Here is an 18,143-nt window from a genome sequence, read left to right on the forward strand (position 1 = left end):
GGCATGCAGATCATGGAGGTCTAGAATGGTTTGGGTTGGAAGGGACATGAAAAATCATCTCATTCCATCCCCCTGCCGTGGGCAGGGGCACCTTCCACTATCCCAGGTTGCTCCAAGCCTCGTCCAACCTGGCCTTGGACATTGCCAGGGATGGGGCAGCCACAGCTTCTCTGGGCAACCTGTGCCAGGGCCTCCCCACCCTCACAGCTAAGAATTTCTTCCTAAAATCCCATCTAAATCCTCAGTGGGAATCCATTCCCCCCTGTCCTGTCACTCCAGGCCCTTGTCAATAGTCTCTCTCCACAAGCATTCCCAGGACAGCCTCCAAAGAAAGGAGTGAAATACAGATCTGCCTATGTTTCAGCCATCTCCCATTTAGAAGAACATAATCTACTTTATTTTCTTTATTTCCCTTCTTTGCGATGTTTTCTCTCCTCCTCATTTTATTACATTCTTGTAAACATATTCAAATTTGCTGTGATAACTCACACAGGAATAAAAACAACCTTCAGGATCATTCTTTTGTCATATCTGAAGAGGACCAACTAATTTTTGATGACACAAGAAATTGAATAAAGTTTTCTCCTTCCAGTTCTCAACAATACTCTCAAAGCAAGAGAAACCTGCCAGGATTCTTACTAAGTTTCAGTCATGCTACACTGAAGTAAAAAGCAGTACATAAAATGTTCCAGCTATAAATTTCAAGCAGTTTTTTTAAGTTTGAAGGAAATATTTATGATCTTTGTAGCTTTTTTTTTTTTAAAGTACCCACTTCTGAAAGATATTTAATTAAAGGAGCTAAGTGCAATAGTATATAAATTCCTTATGGATGTGATGATCACTGCCTGTGATCATCACACAGACAACATCTTTAACAAATTCTGTAAGTTTGGCAACATCTCTGCGAAGTAGAATAGTATTAGTGGTAAAGGAAATTAAAACAGCAAAGAAAACCCCCTGCATCCTGGAGTGGGAAGAGGATTAATTCCATCTTAGCTAAACATTCAAGGTAAACAAATTTCCCTGTGGAAGTGCCCCTGTCTTTTTCTTGGTTTGTCTTCAGAAGGAGCCTGTTCCAATAACATAGACTAGATATCCCAGACTTTTACATCCCTAGAATTAGATTAGATTAAATTCTACTCTTTATAGCATCTACCCTGCTACTCCTGCACTTCAGTCTTCTTGATCTGAGCAAGGGCAAAAGACACAAAGGAACAATGAACTGAGCCCTGTCTCAGTGCTGTGCTGTGGCATCCATCCAGGCTCGAGCAGTGCCACAGGGAATGTCCAAAGGTGCCACTGCAGGCTGAACCAGGGAAGATAAATACCAGATTCCCTGAAGCAATGTGAGTGGTGTTGACAACCACTCCTGATCTATGTGCTCTAATAAAGCATAGGAACTAGGTTTTTTGCCTTTTGCAAACTCAGTGCAAAGGGAATGGTTGATTTAAGGTTTTGCACACATTTATTTGGGCAAAGAACCCACCCAATGAACCAATCAGTCCAAGCCTGATAGAAATAGAAAAGCCAGTCATGGATTCTGGCTCCCTTAGAATGTTTCTTCCACAGAAGAGTGCAAAAGCTTGGGATAGGGTAAAGTCAAGATTCTAACATTTAAATTAGTTGCCAGTAAATTGGCTCTTTAAAGTTTATTAACAATTCCTATCACAGTTAAGATCTGTTCTTTCTCCTAGCAAACAAGAAAAAAAAATACAACACTGTTTGTTCTAAATGTGCTCAAAATCTGGGTAAGAATCATGAATGCAATTTTACTTAGGAGGGAATTAAGGCACTGTGTTGCTAAGGATGTAATTGCCAGAATCTTTTGGGGTCGTTCCTAACATCTGAATAAGTGTCCTTGACTGAATTCAAATAGAATTTGGGTACATGGGGATTTTCCAAACAGCTCTCTGACTGTATAAAGCCAAAAGGACCTCAGCGACATCATCATTTCTAGAAAACAGACTGGGCAAAGAAGTGACAGCCCAGAAATCAGTCCTCCAACTGGTTCTTCTAATGCATCAATCTGTTCTCAGGACTATTCCAAGAACAGGAAATGTGGTTATTCCTGGATTCACAAACTGGAGAGGAATCACATGAAAAGCAGGAATTGGGCATGAACCAGATAAGCTGATTTAAATCGAGTGGGGTGCACAGATGAAAAGTCATAGGCAAAAAAACCCCCCAAAATTTGATAGGCAAATATATCATAGAATCATCGAATATCCTGAGCTTTAAGGGACCCACAAGGATCATCCACTCCAACTCCTGGCCCTGCACAGACACCCTAACAATCCCACTCTGTGCATCCCTGAGAGCCATGTCCAAACACTCCTGGAGCTCTGGCAGCCTTGGGGCTGTGACCATTCCCTGGGGAGCCTGTTCAATGCCCCACCACCCTCTGGGGGAAGGACCTTTTCCTGATATCCAGCCTAACCCTCCCCTGACACAGCTCCAGCCGTTCCCTCAGGTCCTGTCCCTGGTCACACAGAGCAGAGATCAGGGCCTGCCCCTCCCCTTCCCCAGGTGAGGAAGCTGCAGAACTGCTGTGAGCTCTGACCTCAGCCTCCTCCTCTCCAGCTGAACAGACCCAGTGCCCTCAGCTGCTCCTCGTGTGGCTTCCCCTCCAGGCCCTTCACCATCTCTAAAACCCTACTTTGGACACTCTCTAAAAGCTTTAGGTCTTTCTTATATTGCAGCACCCAAAACCACACACAATATTCAAAGTGAGACCAACTCAGCCCAGAGCAGAGTGGGACAATCCCCTCCCTGGCCCCGCCGGCAATGCTAGGCCTGGTAAGATCATTATCATGATGGAAAAGGATTTTTGGCTTGCTTGTCAAGCCCTGAAAGCTTTGCAAGAACTTTCATTCAAGAAAGAGCTCCATTTCTACCCATTTGCAAGTGAAACTCGGGGAGCACCTGGTTATCCCTGTGCTGCCTGGGAGTGGAAGCTGGAGAGGCCAATCCAGCAGAACCAAGGCCTCTCAGTCCTTCTGGAGTTCATAATTACAGTTACTAAATACCTCCCCAAATCCTACTGACATCACACATTCACCTGTGCATTCAGATATGCGTCCTAAATAATGCCCTCTGAGGAGGAAAACCAGGGAAATCATTTCTCAACCTCATCACTTCAGAGGGGTTACACTGTATGAAATCAGTAGCTCAGCAATGAGTGACCCCTCAGTGATTCTTCTCCAGAAAGTAATTTAAAACAAAAAGCATCAAATGGCAGTTTTAAGCTTAGAAACACACTCTTTAATAATGTAGAACTTTTGATTTCAGAGTAATGCAACTCACTGGGATTTCTACAGAGCATCTTTTTTTTTTCCTCTAAAATAAAAAATAGACCAGCTGTCTACAATAAACATACGTTTTTAATATAGCACAAAGCCTTTCATTTAAACCAAAAGGTCAACCTGAAATCTTCTGTAGAACCCTAGGTACTCTGAGATTCTATAAGTTAATTATTTGCTTACTATTTATGCAGAAATCCGTAAGATACTCCTGTAGCTTAGAAATGTTAATTTCTTATCTTAGCAGCAATAATAATGATACTGCTTTCATTAAAATTTGCCACCATAGAATCATAGATTCATAGAATATCCTGAGGTGGAAAGGACCCACAAAGATCATTGAAGCCCAAATCCTGGCTCTGCGTAGGACAGTCTCAAGAATGAGACTATCTTAATTCTACTTCTCCAAAGAAATTTAAATAATGGTTAATACAATAAGAATATCATATGGAATTGATGGCAGATGCTACAACGGACCAAACTATCTTCTTTCTGTTTATTTTCAGTTCCTCACAACAGGTACGTCACAACCTAATACAAACATTTGTACATCAAACAACAAAAAAAAAATGCCAACCATTATTACCTTAGGCTGGACTCTTATTTCTTCTCAGTTGTAAACAAGAGTTACTGAAGAAGCTGAAATCACAGCAGCTCTCACTGCTCCTTTCTTGCTTTTCCCATAATGACAGAGCTCCATGTTTTAAATCTGTCTCCATTAAATTGTTCTCTTTGTGATTTAAACCTGACACTGCAGTTAATCTGATCCAACTGTGCCCCTCTGTGAATAAAAGCCGGGGCTGATTGATGATTTTTAGGGTGAGCTGGCTGGAATAAAGTCCCAGGTTGTTTTACCATGTTCCCCAGCACTGACAGAAACCAAATTGAGCTGACCTGGGAAGCTGATGCTCTATGAAATCTTTGAGGACTTTACACCAGAACAACATGTTTGTCAATTAGGCTCAGCAGCACTGCAAACCCATCCCTTGGGGTGCCTCATTTGCTTTGCTTTCCTTCCTTCTGTTTTTTAATTCTTTTTCAAAGACACAGCTGTAGCTTTAGCTCACCTGCTCTAAACGTGAACTGTCTAATGAGGGTAAATCCAAGGTAATTCGAGTGTTATTGAGAATCCCAACAGTGCCCCTCAGCACCACCCTCACAGCTTCCTCTTAGCACTCAGAACTCTTGGCAATCTTGGAATGAGTGTTTCTAGGTAGTCCTGTCTCTGTTTACACCCTAATCCTCTATGGACCCCTTAGATATTCCATCAGCAAAATGCCTGCAGCTGGAGCAGCTTGGAATATTAAAGGAACAGACCTTGGCAGTCTTTTATTTAAGTATTCCAGACAGACTCCATCGGGAAATATATCTAATGCTTAGTCTCAATTCATTATTTTCTTTACTTTTCTTATGAGAATAACAAAGCAATTCATGTCTCAAACAAAAAAGCAGAAAAAATGCAGACACAAACTCTACTAAAGTGAAAGAATAATTTTTACAAATCAGAAGAGCAATGCCAGCCTTAAAACAATAAGGCCACAGTGGGTCTGGAATAAAAGAAAGAGAAAACAAATCTTCAAATTGGCTTTTCTTTTTTAATCAGGGAATCATAGATTGGCCTGGGTTGGAAGGGACCTTATAGATCATCCAGTTCCAACCTCACTGCCATGGGCAGGGACACCTTCCACTATCCCAGCTTGCTCAGAGCCCCATCCAGCCTGGCCTTGGACACTGCCAGGGATGGGGCAGCCACAGCTTCTCTGGGCAACCTGTGCCAGGGCCTCCCCACCCTCACAGGGAACCATTTCTGCCTCATATCCAATCTAAACCTGCTCTCTGTCAGTGTGAAGCCATTGCCCCTTGTCCTGTCACTCCAGGCCCTTGTCAAGAGTCTCTCTCCATCTTTCCTGTGGGCTCCCTTCAGGCACTGCAAGGCCACACTGAGGTCACCCCAAAGCCTTCCCTTCTCCAGGCTGAACAACCCCAGTTCTCTCAGCTTTTCCGCACAGGAGGAAAATCAATTTGACATGAAAGTGCCAGTGAACCATTTAATTGTCTCCAAACCTCACTTCACTTATAACCTCAGTCATCACAACTACAATTACAAGGCTCCTACTAAAAAAAAAGTTAAGGACAGTACTATTCCTGTATTTTTGAGTACAATTAAAAACAGGTCTATTGATTAGGTGGAAATATGGAAAGGCAGAATGCAACTTCCAGGCACATCCCTGTGCCTTCATTTTCCTCTAGACCAGCTCTGAGTGTTTTGGATGGTTCTGTCTTCTTGCAAGGGCTGTATGTGAAGCCCAGGGATTTTATTTAGGGAGGCTGGACTGCCTTCTGCTGAAATCTACTTTTAGCTCTTGCAAGATGCCTACATTTAGCTGCACAGGCCAAAAGCCAGTTTTCAGGAATGCTGCAGGCACTTGGGCATATCAGGAATGCAGGTGCATGCTTGGTGCAGTGGCTTACTGCTGTCCACTTCTTCCTATCCCCAGCCAGTGGAGAGCACTGGAAACCCCTAGGATTCAGGCTGCTGTCTGCACTTCACATGTTATGTCTTGAATAACGTGCTTGGCCTCCTTTCCTCCAGGTTAAACACCCTCAGCCACTCCTCACAGGACTTACCTTTCAGGTATCTATCTCAGTATCTACATATGCTGAGTTTTAATACAGTCATCTCAATGTATTGAAGATAAGTGTGCCAAAACGTCCATGCCTGGCACATGTGTATTGCTATCATGAATTAAATAGTAGATTTCAAGTATATATTTTGCCTCACTTTCTCTTTGGGGAGGAGGAATTTGTCAGAAATCATCCCCCAGTAGTGTCTCAGGAGAAATGTGTATTTATTAAAAGAGCTTTCCTATTATTTGTAAAAAATACTTTAATAGTACCCTGTTAATGTGCATTATAAATTCTCAGAATATTAGGGAGATTTCAAAGGAGAACTGTTTCATACACATTACGATACAAAGAATAATTAGAATTAAAGTAGATGATCTCAAGCAGTGGCTTCAAATCTAAACAGTTCTGTGACAGTGATACTGCAGTGTCACTCTCACCACACCAGCCCTGTGTTTTCAGGTGTGTTGCCACAGTCTTATCTCACACTTTGCACAACAACACTCACTTTACACTCTGTGTAAGACCTCGTTGCATGTTCAGCTACAGAGTGCAAAATAATGTCATCATCAGGAGAGTAATACATCATATCACATGTTAACAAAACCAAAATTTGCTCATAAATCCATCTTTTCCTTTGCACGGAAGAAATGAAGAGTGTAGAGAGTAGCTACTGCAGGATGTGCTGCATAACATGTCTCAGGAATGATACGGATGAAAATTTGGGAGTTAGGCAGTGTTCCCACTCACGAACAGGCTGTGATGTGTGGAGAACAGAATGCTTCCCATCAACTTCAATAACACACCTCCCCACTCTTTTGGGACCAGCTGGAAAAATCTGCCTCCAAATTTCTTTGGCAAGAAAGATGAATCAAAGCAAATGAGGAAAGGGGAAGGAGGAGCTGATCTCAGACAAGCTCCAAAGGGGACACAGCTCAGCAGGGAATGTATTCTCCATTATCACTTATTTTTGCAACCTCACTGGAGCTAGTGAAGATACAGGGCACGAAGGTTATGGATGAGGAGAATCAGACTTTATTCTAGGCACAACCCTCCAAATCAGAAGTGGAAAACAAATCTCCTACAGGCCATGATTCTTCTTAAAATGATCACTTCCAAACTATTCAGGGCTACGTATCTCTCTTGCTGATTTGAATGTTTCCAGGGCCTTTAGCAGCTCTCCACATTTGCAGTTCCCCTGCAGGTAGCCTAAAAGCAGCCAACTCTGGGTAAATACATCTCATCTGCATTTGATTCATGGGCAAGATTCAGTCTTCCTAGAGCAGACTTTGTGCAGGTAAAAGGGCAGGTGGAATGGGTGGGGGCACCAGAGCACCAGAACCCATCCACATGGCAGGAAAATGAGCTAAAAATTTTGCACTTAATGATCTTTCTCTCAAGAAAAACAGCTGGCTTGCCTTCCCAAAGCCTGGCAGTGGCTTCATGGTTACATCTGCACAGCCATGTGAACACAGCCAAAGGGAACACCTCTTACAAGGGAATTGAGTTCTACCTAAAATCACTGCAGGACTTCTAGATGTTATCAAAGATTATTTACAAGGGCATAGAGTGACAGGACAAGGGGGAAAGGCTTAAAACTGACAGAGCTTAGATTGGATATTACGAAGAAACTCCTCCGTGTGAGGATGGTGATGTGTACTAAAACACTGTATCCATGTGTGTGAGGACAGAGCAGGTTCATCACAATAATCATAGAATCATAGAAGCATGGAACGGTTTGAGTTGGAAGGGATCTTAAAGCCCATCCAGTTCCAACCCCCTGCCATGGGCAGGGACACCTTCCACTATCCCAGCTTGCTCAGAGCCCCATCCAGCCTGGCCTTGGACACTGCCAGGGATGGGGCAGCCACAGCTTCTCTGGGCAGCCTGTGCCAGGGCCTCCCCACCCTCACAGGGACAGTGACTCCACCACCTCCCTGTGCAGCCCATTCCAATGTCTAATCACCCTTTCTGTGAAGAAATTTTTCCTGACAACAGTGGCCAAATGCTGCCTATTTTCAATACAGGGAAGCACTATGGCATTCTAAGTTCCTGGGGACTTCAATTTATGCCTCCAGCTTCTGAGGTCTATGCAGTTCTCCTAACTTTGGTTGTCCTGAATGCAGCTCTTTTCCTGACTTAGGAACGCTGGGGAAGACCACAGAATCACGGAAAGGGTCAGGCTGGAAGGGACCACAGTGGGGCAGCTGGTGCCACCTCCCTGCTCCAGCAGGGCCATCCCAGAGCACAGGGCACAGGATTGTGTCCAGACTGTCCTGGAATATCCCCAGCGAGGGAGACTCCACACCCTCTCTGGATAATCTGTTCAAGGCTCAGTCACTGCACAGGACAGAAGTTCTGCCTCCTGTCCAGGGGGAACTTCCTGGGATCAGTCCCTGCCCGTTCCTCTGGTGCCATGGCTGGGCCCCCCGGAGCAGAGCCTGGGCCCTGCTCAGAGCCCTCCCTGCACACAGGGACACACAGGGCTGAGGGCCCCTCTCAGCTGGGGCTCCTCTCCATGCTGAACAGCCCCAGCTCCCTCAGCCTTTCCCTGTCAGGGATGCTCCAGGCCCTAAATCATCTCTGCAGCCTCCTCTGGTCCCGCTCCAGGAGTTCCCTGTCCCTCCTGTCCTGAGGAGCCCAGAGCTGGACACAGCACTTCAGATGTGCCTCACAGGGCTGAGTAAGATTTGCCCATTCTTACATTTTTTGACTTACAGGCAACTCTGTTCCTATGAAACCATGACAGAGACTCTGAAGCAGCTGAACCACACTCACGAATGGCATAAACATGACTTTTACCCAGGAAGGGGCTGACTTAACGTTCGAGAAAAGTTATAGCAAACATCTGGAAAAGAACTACATGTTAAAGCTTATAACTGAATTAAATAATGCAAGAAATACCTACTAATATTATAAGTCAGTGATCTATGAAAACGTATTAGGGTGAGGCTGTGTTGTTGATAATACTTGACAAAAGTTAAGATGGTTAAGGCTTATTAAATTTCTTTTTGTTTTTCTGTTCTTGATATTTTGCTCACACTTGTCATCTGACCCTTTGATACGCAAACACTTTGCAAATACAAGTGATAGCCACATAGCTCTACTGCACTGGAATGATAACTTGAGGTTATTATGCCCTCTAATGTTGACTTCCTACATAGTTGCAGGCTTTTAACATTCTAAAAAATATGCACCTATCTACTAACCTTTATGCTGGGATGGGGTTCACAAGGTATTTCTGAAAAAACTGCCTGATTATAACTCTTTAGAATCTTCAGGTTAATGAATCCTGCAAAGATAATAAAATGAAAGCAAGATTTACACAGATTTACTGGAAGTAAAAAAATGTGTAACACCCAAGTAAATCTCTCATCTGTTCAAGGAGGCAAACAGAATCTGTCATCTTTGGCTCTACAAGATGGTCTACCACCAAGCAGATAAGTGTCATCTGGGTTTCAATCAGTTCTAATTTCTTATGATTTCTTTGTACATTGCAGTATTGTAATTGTCCCCAAGGGCTGTCAGTATGAAAAAGAATTTGGTGAGAGGAGTTGAGATGTCTGAGCATTAAACAGAGCTTTGATACACTGAGGAACATACAGATTCACTTACATTCAAGGCCAGTTAAGTCCTTCCTTATTCAGTCGAGGCTAGAAAAAAAAATAATCTTAAACTTTTGAGAGAATTACATTCAAAAGCAATTTAGACAAAAAACAAACAATGGGGAAAAATACAAAATGCAGTAAAAATAAATTTCAGTCTTTTAATATCCCAAATGTACAGGAACAACTCATGCTCAAAGTCTTCATTTAAATGTACACGTGTTGTAAATATTGGGGGTGTGAGGACAGAGCAGAAACAGCCTCAACTCAAAGAAGTTCTTTTTTTTTTTTTCATCACAGCTATTTGGCTTCCTCTCAAGAGAATGATGTCACACCTGAGCGGACACAGACCAGAAATTCTTTGTAAGCAGCAGGACAAAGTGTTTTAAATGCAAAGAGTAGGGTTTTGCACAGAGGGTCACCAGAAGTGGTAACATCCTGTTTTCATCTTTGTGGTTTGCACTGCTACACTTCGAGTCTGCTGGGTTAACGAACGAAGGGACAACAAAAGTGATCTGACCTGAAAGACAGAATAAATTTATCTGCTTAGAGCAAATTACACTCAACCTATCTGTCAAAAGTTAAAGAGCAGTTTATGGAATTCCTGATGCAACTGATCTCAGGAAATGGCATTTGTGCATTTTTGTTTCTATTAGAAAAATAACGGGAAAAGATCTGTTTCTCTTATTAAATCCCATGTCTCTGTATAAGCATTAAGATACATCTTTATTTTTTAGCCACTTTAGAGATACAGATTTTCACATTAACAGAATATCTGAGAATAACCAATATAGACCTGGGAAACGAAGGTTTTGGACCTTTTGAATTACAGAAGGAAGTAATCACACATTTAAGAGTGTCTGAATCAAAACTAAATTCTGTTTTCTTCAGAAATAATGAAAGCTGAAACAGTGATCCTTGCCTTATGATAACCTGATTGATAATGCATCAAGAGCAAACAGACAACCAACCTGCAAGGAATCAGTGAAACCATTAACAGAAGGCTTTGCAAAGGCACAGATTACACCTGAAAGGTGGGATGTCATCCAGAGGGACCTGGACAGGCTCCAGAAGTGGCCCATGGGAATTTCACAGGGTTTAACAAGACCGAGTGCTGGTGCTGCACTAGGGTCAGGACAGCCCTTGGGATCAATCCAGGCTGGGGATGAGCAGAGGGAGCAGCCCTGGCAGAAGGACTTGGGGGTGCTGTGGGTGAGAGCTGGCCCTGTCCTGGCCGTGTGCACTGGGACAGAATCCCCCCGTGCTGGGCTGAGCCCCAGCATGCGCAGCAGGGGAGGGGGGATTCTGCCCCTCTGCCCCGCTCTGCTGAGACCCCCCTGCAGGGCTGCATCCAGCCCTGGGCCCAGCACAGGAAGGACAGGGAGCTGCTGGAGCCAGTCCAGAGCAGGGACACCAAGGGGAGCAGAGGCATGGAGCAGCTCTTCTGGGAGGAAAGGCTGAAGGAACTGGGATTGTTCAGCCTGGAGAAGGGAAGGCTTTGGAGTGACCTCACTGTGGCCTTGCAGTGCCTGAAGGGAGCCCACAGGAAAGATGGAGAGAGACTCTTGGCAAGGGCCTGGAGTGACAGGACAATGGGGAATGGTTCACACTGACAGAGAGCAGGTTTAGATTGGATATGAGGCAGAAATGGTTCCCTGGGAGGGTGGGGAGGCCCTGGCACAGGTTGCCCAGAGAAGCTGTGGCTGCCCCATCCCTGGCAGCGTCCAAGGCCAGGCTGGATGGGGCTCTGAGCAAGCTGGAATAGTGGCAGGTGTCCCTGGCCATGGCAGGGGAGTGGAACAATATGATCTTTCAGGTGCCCTCCAACCCCAGCCATTCCATGATTCTATGATATTCCTTTGTTAATGCAATTCTCTGAGTCACGAGTAATATGGGCAGAAATGGATCTGCTGCCATCCACTCTAATCAATACGCTTAGATAGGAAATTATTGACACTGTGGATTAGTAACAGCTCAGTTTCATTAATCAGTAACAATCACTTCACTGCTTTACAAAACCCCCTACCTCAGCATGGTATCATGGTCCTCAATGAAGCCCCAGGAGCTCCAAGGAAAATTCCTCACTGTCTGAGCCTGACTAATGCTGCTGACTTCCAGTAAGAGCATACACAGGCAAAAATATCTGCCAGACTGCAACCAACATCTAAAGTGACCTTCAAAATTAATACATTCAAAGAATACAGTTAGATTATATGAAGTATTTTATTTTAGTTTTTATTTAAAAATACAACATTCTAAAAAACACTTCCCTGTCGTCAGTACTGCCATAGTGCTGTCTAGACCATTTTAATGCCAAGTGTTTAGGTACTAGAGAATTAAAATTATCACAAACCAACATCTCTGAATATGATACATCAAAAAGCTGGTATCCAAAATGTCACCTTGATTAAATAATGTTATTATTTAGTAGCACTTAAGGATTCCTAGCAATTTGCAGAATAAAAACTCATCCTAACATCAGACACATCCGTAACAAGAGTCCTCCAAAATGGATGATGCCAGGATGCTGTCTACCCTCTGTTTATCAGCAAAACCCTTTCCACAGTCTTTTCCTCCATGTGGCACTTTGTCACTGACCATTTAACTGCTGGTAGCACTGGGATGGAGAGGTTTGACTCTTGCCAGTCTGGAGAGGCCAAGTCTAAGGCAGTGGGTAGGTGACTTAACAGGAACACATTTCACAGAGGCATTACTGCTTCCTGACGGAGCTGGAGATGATTTTAAAACAAAAAGAAGGTATTAGAAGTCTAAAGGGGAAAAAAAATCATATGACTGCTGTCTTCTAATAGTTTTCCCAGCAGGACAGAAGCAGCATTCTAAAGAGAGTGCAAGAAGGTCCAAACCACAGAGGCACATGGAAATCAGTCACCAGGGATTCATCCCTCTGGGAGCCAATGCAGCAGGAATGGGGCACAGGTTCACACACTGCAGCAACATTGGGCAACTGTTCCCAGTGTCCTGGGCGTTTTCAGGCACTCCACAGAGAAACACTGAACACAACTCCAATGGGGAAACGAGGACTTGAGAGAAAGGAGCCAAACAGAAAGAACCATGTACAGAAAAGAAGAGTAAATATGAAGAAAAATCAAAGAATCAGGAGTCAGCAGCAGCATGGTCAAACACCTTGAGAAAATAAAGCTTCTAAGCATTTGCTTTACTAGAGCAGCTAAAATACTCCAGCATTTTTCTAATATTTTTTGTTTAGAAGAGATAATAATTTAGCACATACCAGAGATAAAGAAAGCTCTACATAAGAGAGAAATGGACATGAAAGGATCTTTTGATTAAAGTCTGATCCACAGTTTGGGAAATATTTTATAAGCCACATGCAGATAAAGGAGTTAAGGATAATGCTGTAAAAGAAGCAAGAAGCACAGATACAGTTTTTCTTCCTTTCTTTCTTTTTTGTTTTAAATCTGTCCAAAGAAAATCTTTATAAAAGGTACATAAAGAGCAGGCATTTTCCTGGAATAGTTTATTTTTTGGTTTGCTTTTAGGAGAGACTGCTAAAAGCTTAAGTCAACTCATGTATGTGTCTATAGCTGCAACCTCACCCATACCTGGTGGTGTCCATTTAGGCTTTTTGTCTGTGACAGGACTTGATGCATGCAGAGGCCTCCCAGCTGCCTCTGAGGGACTGGACATCACCTTCTGCCTTGGCTCAGAGTTGTGTTCTGTTATCCAGGAAGGAGAAGCTACAGGTGATACTGGGATGGAAAGTAAAACTACTTTAGAAAGATGCTCTTTAGCAGAGAAATCACCACTTAAGACAACAGACGACTCCAGCAGAAGTGATGAGGATGGTACCAGACTGTCCCATCTTCAAGCAGTAAATATTCACACAGACACCTTGCCTGTTACAGAATGACAGACATTGCTCTTCCAAGAGATGAGAACCAGAGGAAGGAAAGAAGGGAGGCTACCTGCTTTTTAAAATAAGCTTAAACTAAGCCAACGGTGAAAGCTCCAACACCTGATTACTACTCCAGAGTCACTGTTTTGACACAAACCCCAGATAACAACTGGAAAAATGAACAGAGGATCTTTAAAGAGATGAAACTTTCCTGGAAAAGGAGGGCAGAAGAAATTTCTCCTGACATAGAAATGCAGAGAAGCAGTGAAATTTTGCTGGTTTGGGGATGAATAAGCCCCATTGTTTAAATTTAGTGTGAACGTGCAACCGAGGTGTCACGAGTATGAGGGGACAACGCTTCAGTTAAGTGCGGAGTAAGGGAAAATGCATTCAAAGCAGCATGAATTTCACTAAAAATCCAAACTAAACATAAGGCATCAAATCCAAAGCACATCTAAGGAGAGAGTGTTGGTGAAGAACAACTTACTGGGTACAGACTCTGACTCAGAGTCAGGATCATGTTCTCTGTCATCACTGTCAACCACCAATGACTTGTGATGTGCTGGAACTTTGGATGCTGCTGTCCTTTGCCTCCCACCACCCTCAGGTGCATCATCATCCATAATCTGATTGAGACCTAAGAAACAGAAACTGGTTCAATCAACTCAAATTCACAGTAAATCTATTCTCCTCCTCTTAAAAAACTTGGTATTTGAGTCCCCAGAATTCATTCTGGTGATTTGAAGTGATACTATTCCAAAATATACCACTGACACTTGTTTTCATGTGATTCTCATTTTATTTTCTCATTGGCAAATTTATCAACATTTATCTGTAATCAAGCTAACAAAAAGAAGACCAAAAATCCACCAATCCATGGGTTTGCTCATTTTAAGACTGGGACCAAATTTTGAAAAGAACTGACAAGTCCTTCAACCTTTATTTAAGATAAAGACTCTTTTTTCCACATCAGGGAAACAAAAGAAACCAATGGAAACAAAGAAGAGATAAGCTACTTAAATGCTCTTTCTGAAAAGAGTGTGAGAACAGCTTACCTAAACGTTCACTGTCTACACTGCAGTTGGAAAAAGGGGGTCTCCTCTCTGTATTTTCTGATTCAATATCCTTACCTGTTTTAAGATTCAGGAAAAAAAATTACTATATAAGAAATATTACTATACAAAAAAACACATCCTAAAAAGCAAAAATATTAAGAAATTAAAATAGCCAAAGTTTTTATCTGTCTGTAATCCAAGCATGTATTTGGAAGATATTATAGAAGAGTTACTTTTCTCACAGGAAAAAAACCCCAGGAACATAAGAAAACTGGCAATACCTAGAAACTCTCACTTTCTTGTCATGACATCTTGAAATAAAGTATGATTTTCAATCTATTTCACTGTTAAATAAATTTCCATGTTCAAATTCACTGCATATAAATAAAGAGTGTTGCATGGAAATGTAAAGTAACCTTGTTCTTCTGAATTTTGCACCTCTTGGGGATTTGCAGATTTTTCTTTGACAGATAAGGCTAAGGCAACTTCCAAATCTCTTTTATAAAGTTTGTCATCCAAGGATAACCTGGGGAAAAAATGCCAACATGTTAAATAATAAAACAATTACAGGAGTGTTACAGACCTATTTCTGGCTCACTGAACTTTCTAAAATTCAGATACTTGTGAAGAGATTAATATTTCAAGACGTATTTATAGCATATTGTGTTACAAACATTACATTTTGAAATTATTTAGACAAAGCACACACTAATTTTTAAAGCATTCTGAAGTATTATGATTGCAAAACATTGTGTATGTGTATATATCTGTACCTATATCTATATCTGTATCTATGAGCTATCAATTGGCATTACTACAGGAAGAAAAGTGATTGCATTTGCTTGAAATGCCACACCAAAATGTAATATTTAAACACAACTCTACTAATAAAAATTAGATTTCTCTTTATCCTTGACATTGACTTTGTATCTTCCTTTATATATGTTCTTTTGGAAGGAATCAAAACTTAACTTTATATTTCTCAGTTTAGGAGTCCCTAAGAAACTCCATAAGAAACTCAAAATTTTTAGAGTTATTTGCAAGTGCATCAGTAAGGCTCAAAATATTTATTACAGTCATGAATTATTTGTTTGTTCTCAGCTGCTTAAAACTCTAAGGGAAAAGAAACTGAACCCAAATACTCTCACTGAAATTCAGTTTTACACGGAGTTGACCACAACATTTCTTACCTTTTACTAAGTGGCTGGGTCTGTGATGCAGTCACTTCTTTGGGCTTTTTTTGCTTCTCTTTTTTCTCCTTCTTTGATTCCTTGAGCTGTGTTCTGGATTTTTTGCTTGAAGGTGCAAAGTCTTCATCTGTTGGAAAACAGCAAAAAGCTCTCATGAGTTTTCCTATATTCTTAGATTTCATACTTAAGTTCCATTGCACACTGAAAATACAACAAGATAACCTTTTTTGGAAATTAATCCTATTTTAAAAGAACACAACAACTGCAACTGCACTATCTTTAAATGTATTTAAAATGAAAATTCAACACACCTCCTTTACATGTGCTTTTATGTAAGAGGCAATGATTTCAAATTCTTGCTGTACGAGAACGTCCCACTTACCATCATCTTCCAAATCCCCAAACTGAGAATAGTCAACAACTTTCTTGTTCCTGTGGCAAAAAAAATATAAAATATACACTCTTAATCCTTTCTGACTGAGCATCTTGATTTGGTAACACTTGATTTTTGGGTAAATCTTTTTTTACAACGAAAAAAAGCAATACATGTAAAGTGGACAGAATCATGGAATCATGGGTTTTCCTGAGCTGGAAGGGACCCACAAGGATCATCCACTCCAACTCCTGGCCCTGCACAGACAACCCAACAATCCCACTCTGTGTATCCCTGAGACTCTTGTCCAAACACTCCTGGAGCTCTGGCAGCCTTGGGGCTGTGACCATTCCCTGTTCCAGTGCCCAACCACCCTCTGGGGGCAAGAACCTTTTCCTGATATCCACCCTAACCCTTCTCTGGCACAGCTCCAGCCGTTCCCTGGGTCCTGTCCCTGGTCACACAGAGCAGAGATAAATCTATAACCAGTGCAACTGTACACAATGAGTTATTAGGAGTAGCCTGTAGGTTTTTTTTAAAAGACTCCACACCCTCTCTGGATAATCTGTTCAGTGCTCGGTCACTGCACAGGACAGAAGTTCTGCCTCCTGTCCAGGTGGAACTTCCTGGGATCAGTCCCTGCCCGTTCCTCTGGTGCCATGGCTGGGCCCCCCGGAGCAGAGCCTGGGCCCTGCTCGGAGCCCTCCCTGCACACAGGGACACCCAGGGCTGAGGGCCCCTCTCAGCTGGGGCTCCTCTCCATGCTGAACAGCCCCAGCTCCCTCAGCCTTTCCCTGTCAGGGATGCTCCAGGCCCTAAATCATCTCCCCAGCCTTCACTGGTCCCACTCCAGGGGCTTCCTGTCCCTCCTGTCCTGAGGATGCTGGGACAGGACACAGCACTCCACATGTGCCTCTCAGGGCCGGGCAGAGGGGCAGGATCACTTCCTGACCTGCTGGCACTGCTCTTTCCAGTGCACCCCAGGACAGCCCTGGCCTTCTTGTCCCTCAGGTCACTGCTGGCTCACGGACAGCCTGTTGTCCACCAGGACCTCCAGGGCCTTCTCAGCAGAGCTGCTGGCCAGCAGGTCACCTCCAGCCTGGGGTTCCTGGTTCCTGGGGTTCCCCTGGGTGCCTGGGGTTATTCCTCCCCAGGTGCAGGACTTGCCTTTGTTGAATTTTAGACAATTTTTCTCTGCCCATCTCTGCAACCTGTCCAGGTTCCTCCAAAGGGCTGCACAGCACTCCGGGGTATCGGCCACTCCTCCCTGCTCTGTGTCATCAGTGAACTGCTAAGGAGACATTGACCCCTTCATGCAAATCAGGGATGAGCAATTTAAACAACACTGGGCTGAGTATCACCCCACCCACAGGGCTGCATCCAGCCCTGGGCCCAGCACAGGAAGGACAGGGAGCTGCTGGAGCCAGTCCAGAGCAGGGACACCAAGGGGAGCAGAGGGCTGGAGCAGCTCTGCTGTGAGGAGAGGCTGAGGGAACTGGGATTGTTCAGCCTGGAGAAGAGAAGGCTTTGGGGTGACCTCATTGTGGCCTTGCAGTGCCTGAAGGGAGCCCACAGGAAAGATGGAGAGAGACTCTTGACAAGGGCCTGGAGTGACAGGACAAGGGGCAATGGCTTCACACTAACAGAGAGCAGGTTTAGATTGGATATGAGGAAGAAATGGTTCCCTGGGAGGGTGGGGAGGCCCTGGCACAGGTTGCCCAGAGAAGCTGTGGCTGCCCTATCCCTGGCAGTGTCCAAGGCCAGACTGGACGGGGGTCTGAGCAAGCTGGGATAGTGGAAGGTGTCCCTGCCCATGGCAGGGGGTTGGGACTGAAAGGTTTTTAAGGTCCCTTCCAACCCAAACCATTCTACGACAGAACCCTAAGGGACACCACTAATGCCAGGCCTCCAACGCGGCCCTGTGCCACTGATCACGACCGCTCCGCTGGAAGGGAAAGGGGCCACCTTGGAACCTCCCAGAGGCCCCGAGGGGATCGAGGGAACCCCTAGTCCCTCAGCCCCGGCACACGCACCTCCTGGCCGGCCGCGCCATCCCCGCCGCCGCCGGCGCCGCTCGGCACGCTCGTCATGGGAGCAGCGCCGAATGTGCCGCTGCGGCCGC

At 43.8% G+C, this 18,143-nt stretch overlaps 1 protein-coding gene across 4 annotated transcripts; it reads right to left on the reverse strand.

Moving 5' to 3' along the window:
* Positions 1-9,676: 9,676 nt before the first annotated feature.
* On the reverse strand, positions 9,677-18,142 carry RAD51AP1 (RAD51 associated protein 1). 4 transcript variants are annotated; one of them, XR_006020144.1, is made up of 10 exons: positions 17,189-17,303; positions 16,031-16,080; positions 15,649-15,775; positions 14,875-14,984; positions 14,459-14,533; positions 13,891-14,040; positions 13,111-13,257; positions 12,128-12,258; positions 11,556-11,703; positions 9,677-10,049 (listed from the first exon to the last, which is right to left on the reverse strand). XR_006020144.1 is itself a non-coding variant. In XM_042051218.1 (9 exons), the coding sequence occupies exons 1-8, from the start codon at positions 17,221-17,223 to the stop codon at positions 12,131-12,133; spliced, it is 822 nt and encodes a 273-aa protein (XP_041907152.1). In that variant the 5' UTR covers positions 17,224-17,303; the 3' UTR covers positions 9,677-10,049; positions 12,128-12,130. The 4 variants fall into 4 exon arrangements, 3 of the variants coding, with proteins under 3 accessions (XP_041907152.1, XP_041907153.1, XP_041907151.1); XM_042051218.1 differs by lacking the exon at positions 11,556-11,703; XM_042051219.1 differs by lacking the exons at positions 9,677-10,049; positions 11,556-11,703; positions 17,189-17,303 and adding an exon at positions 18,055-18,142 and having other exon boundaries at positions 11,734-12,258.
* Position 18,143: the final 1 nt, after the last annotated feature.

This window comes from Corvus kubaryi, unplaced genomic scaffold (assembly GCF_017639235.1).
Source record: "Corvus kubaryi isolate FWS band 111438036 unplaced genomic scaffold, C.kubaryi_AGA036_p1.0 74, whole genome shotgun sequence".
In the NCBI taxonomy this organism is placed as follows: Eukaryota; Metazoa; Chordata; class Aves; order Passeriformes; family Corvidae; genus Corvus; species Corvus kubaryi.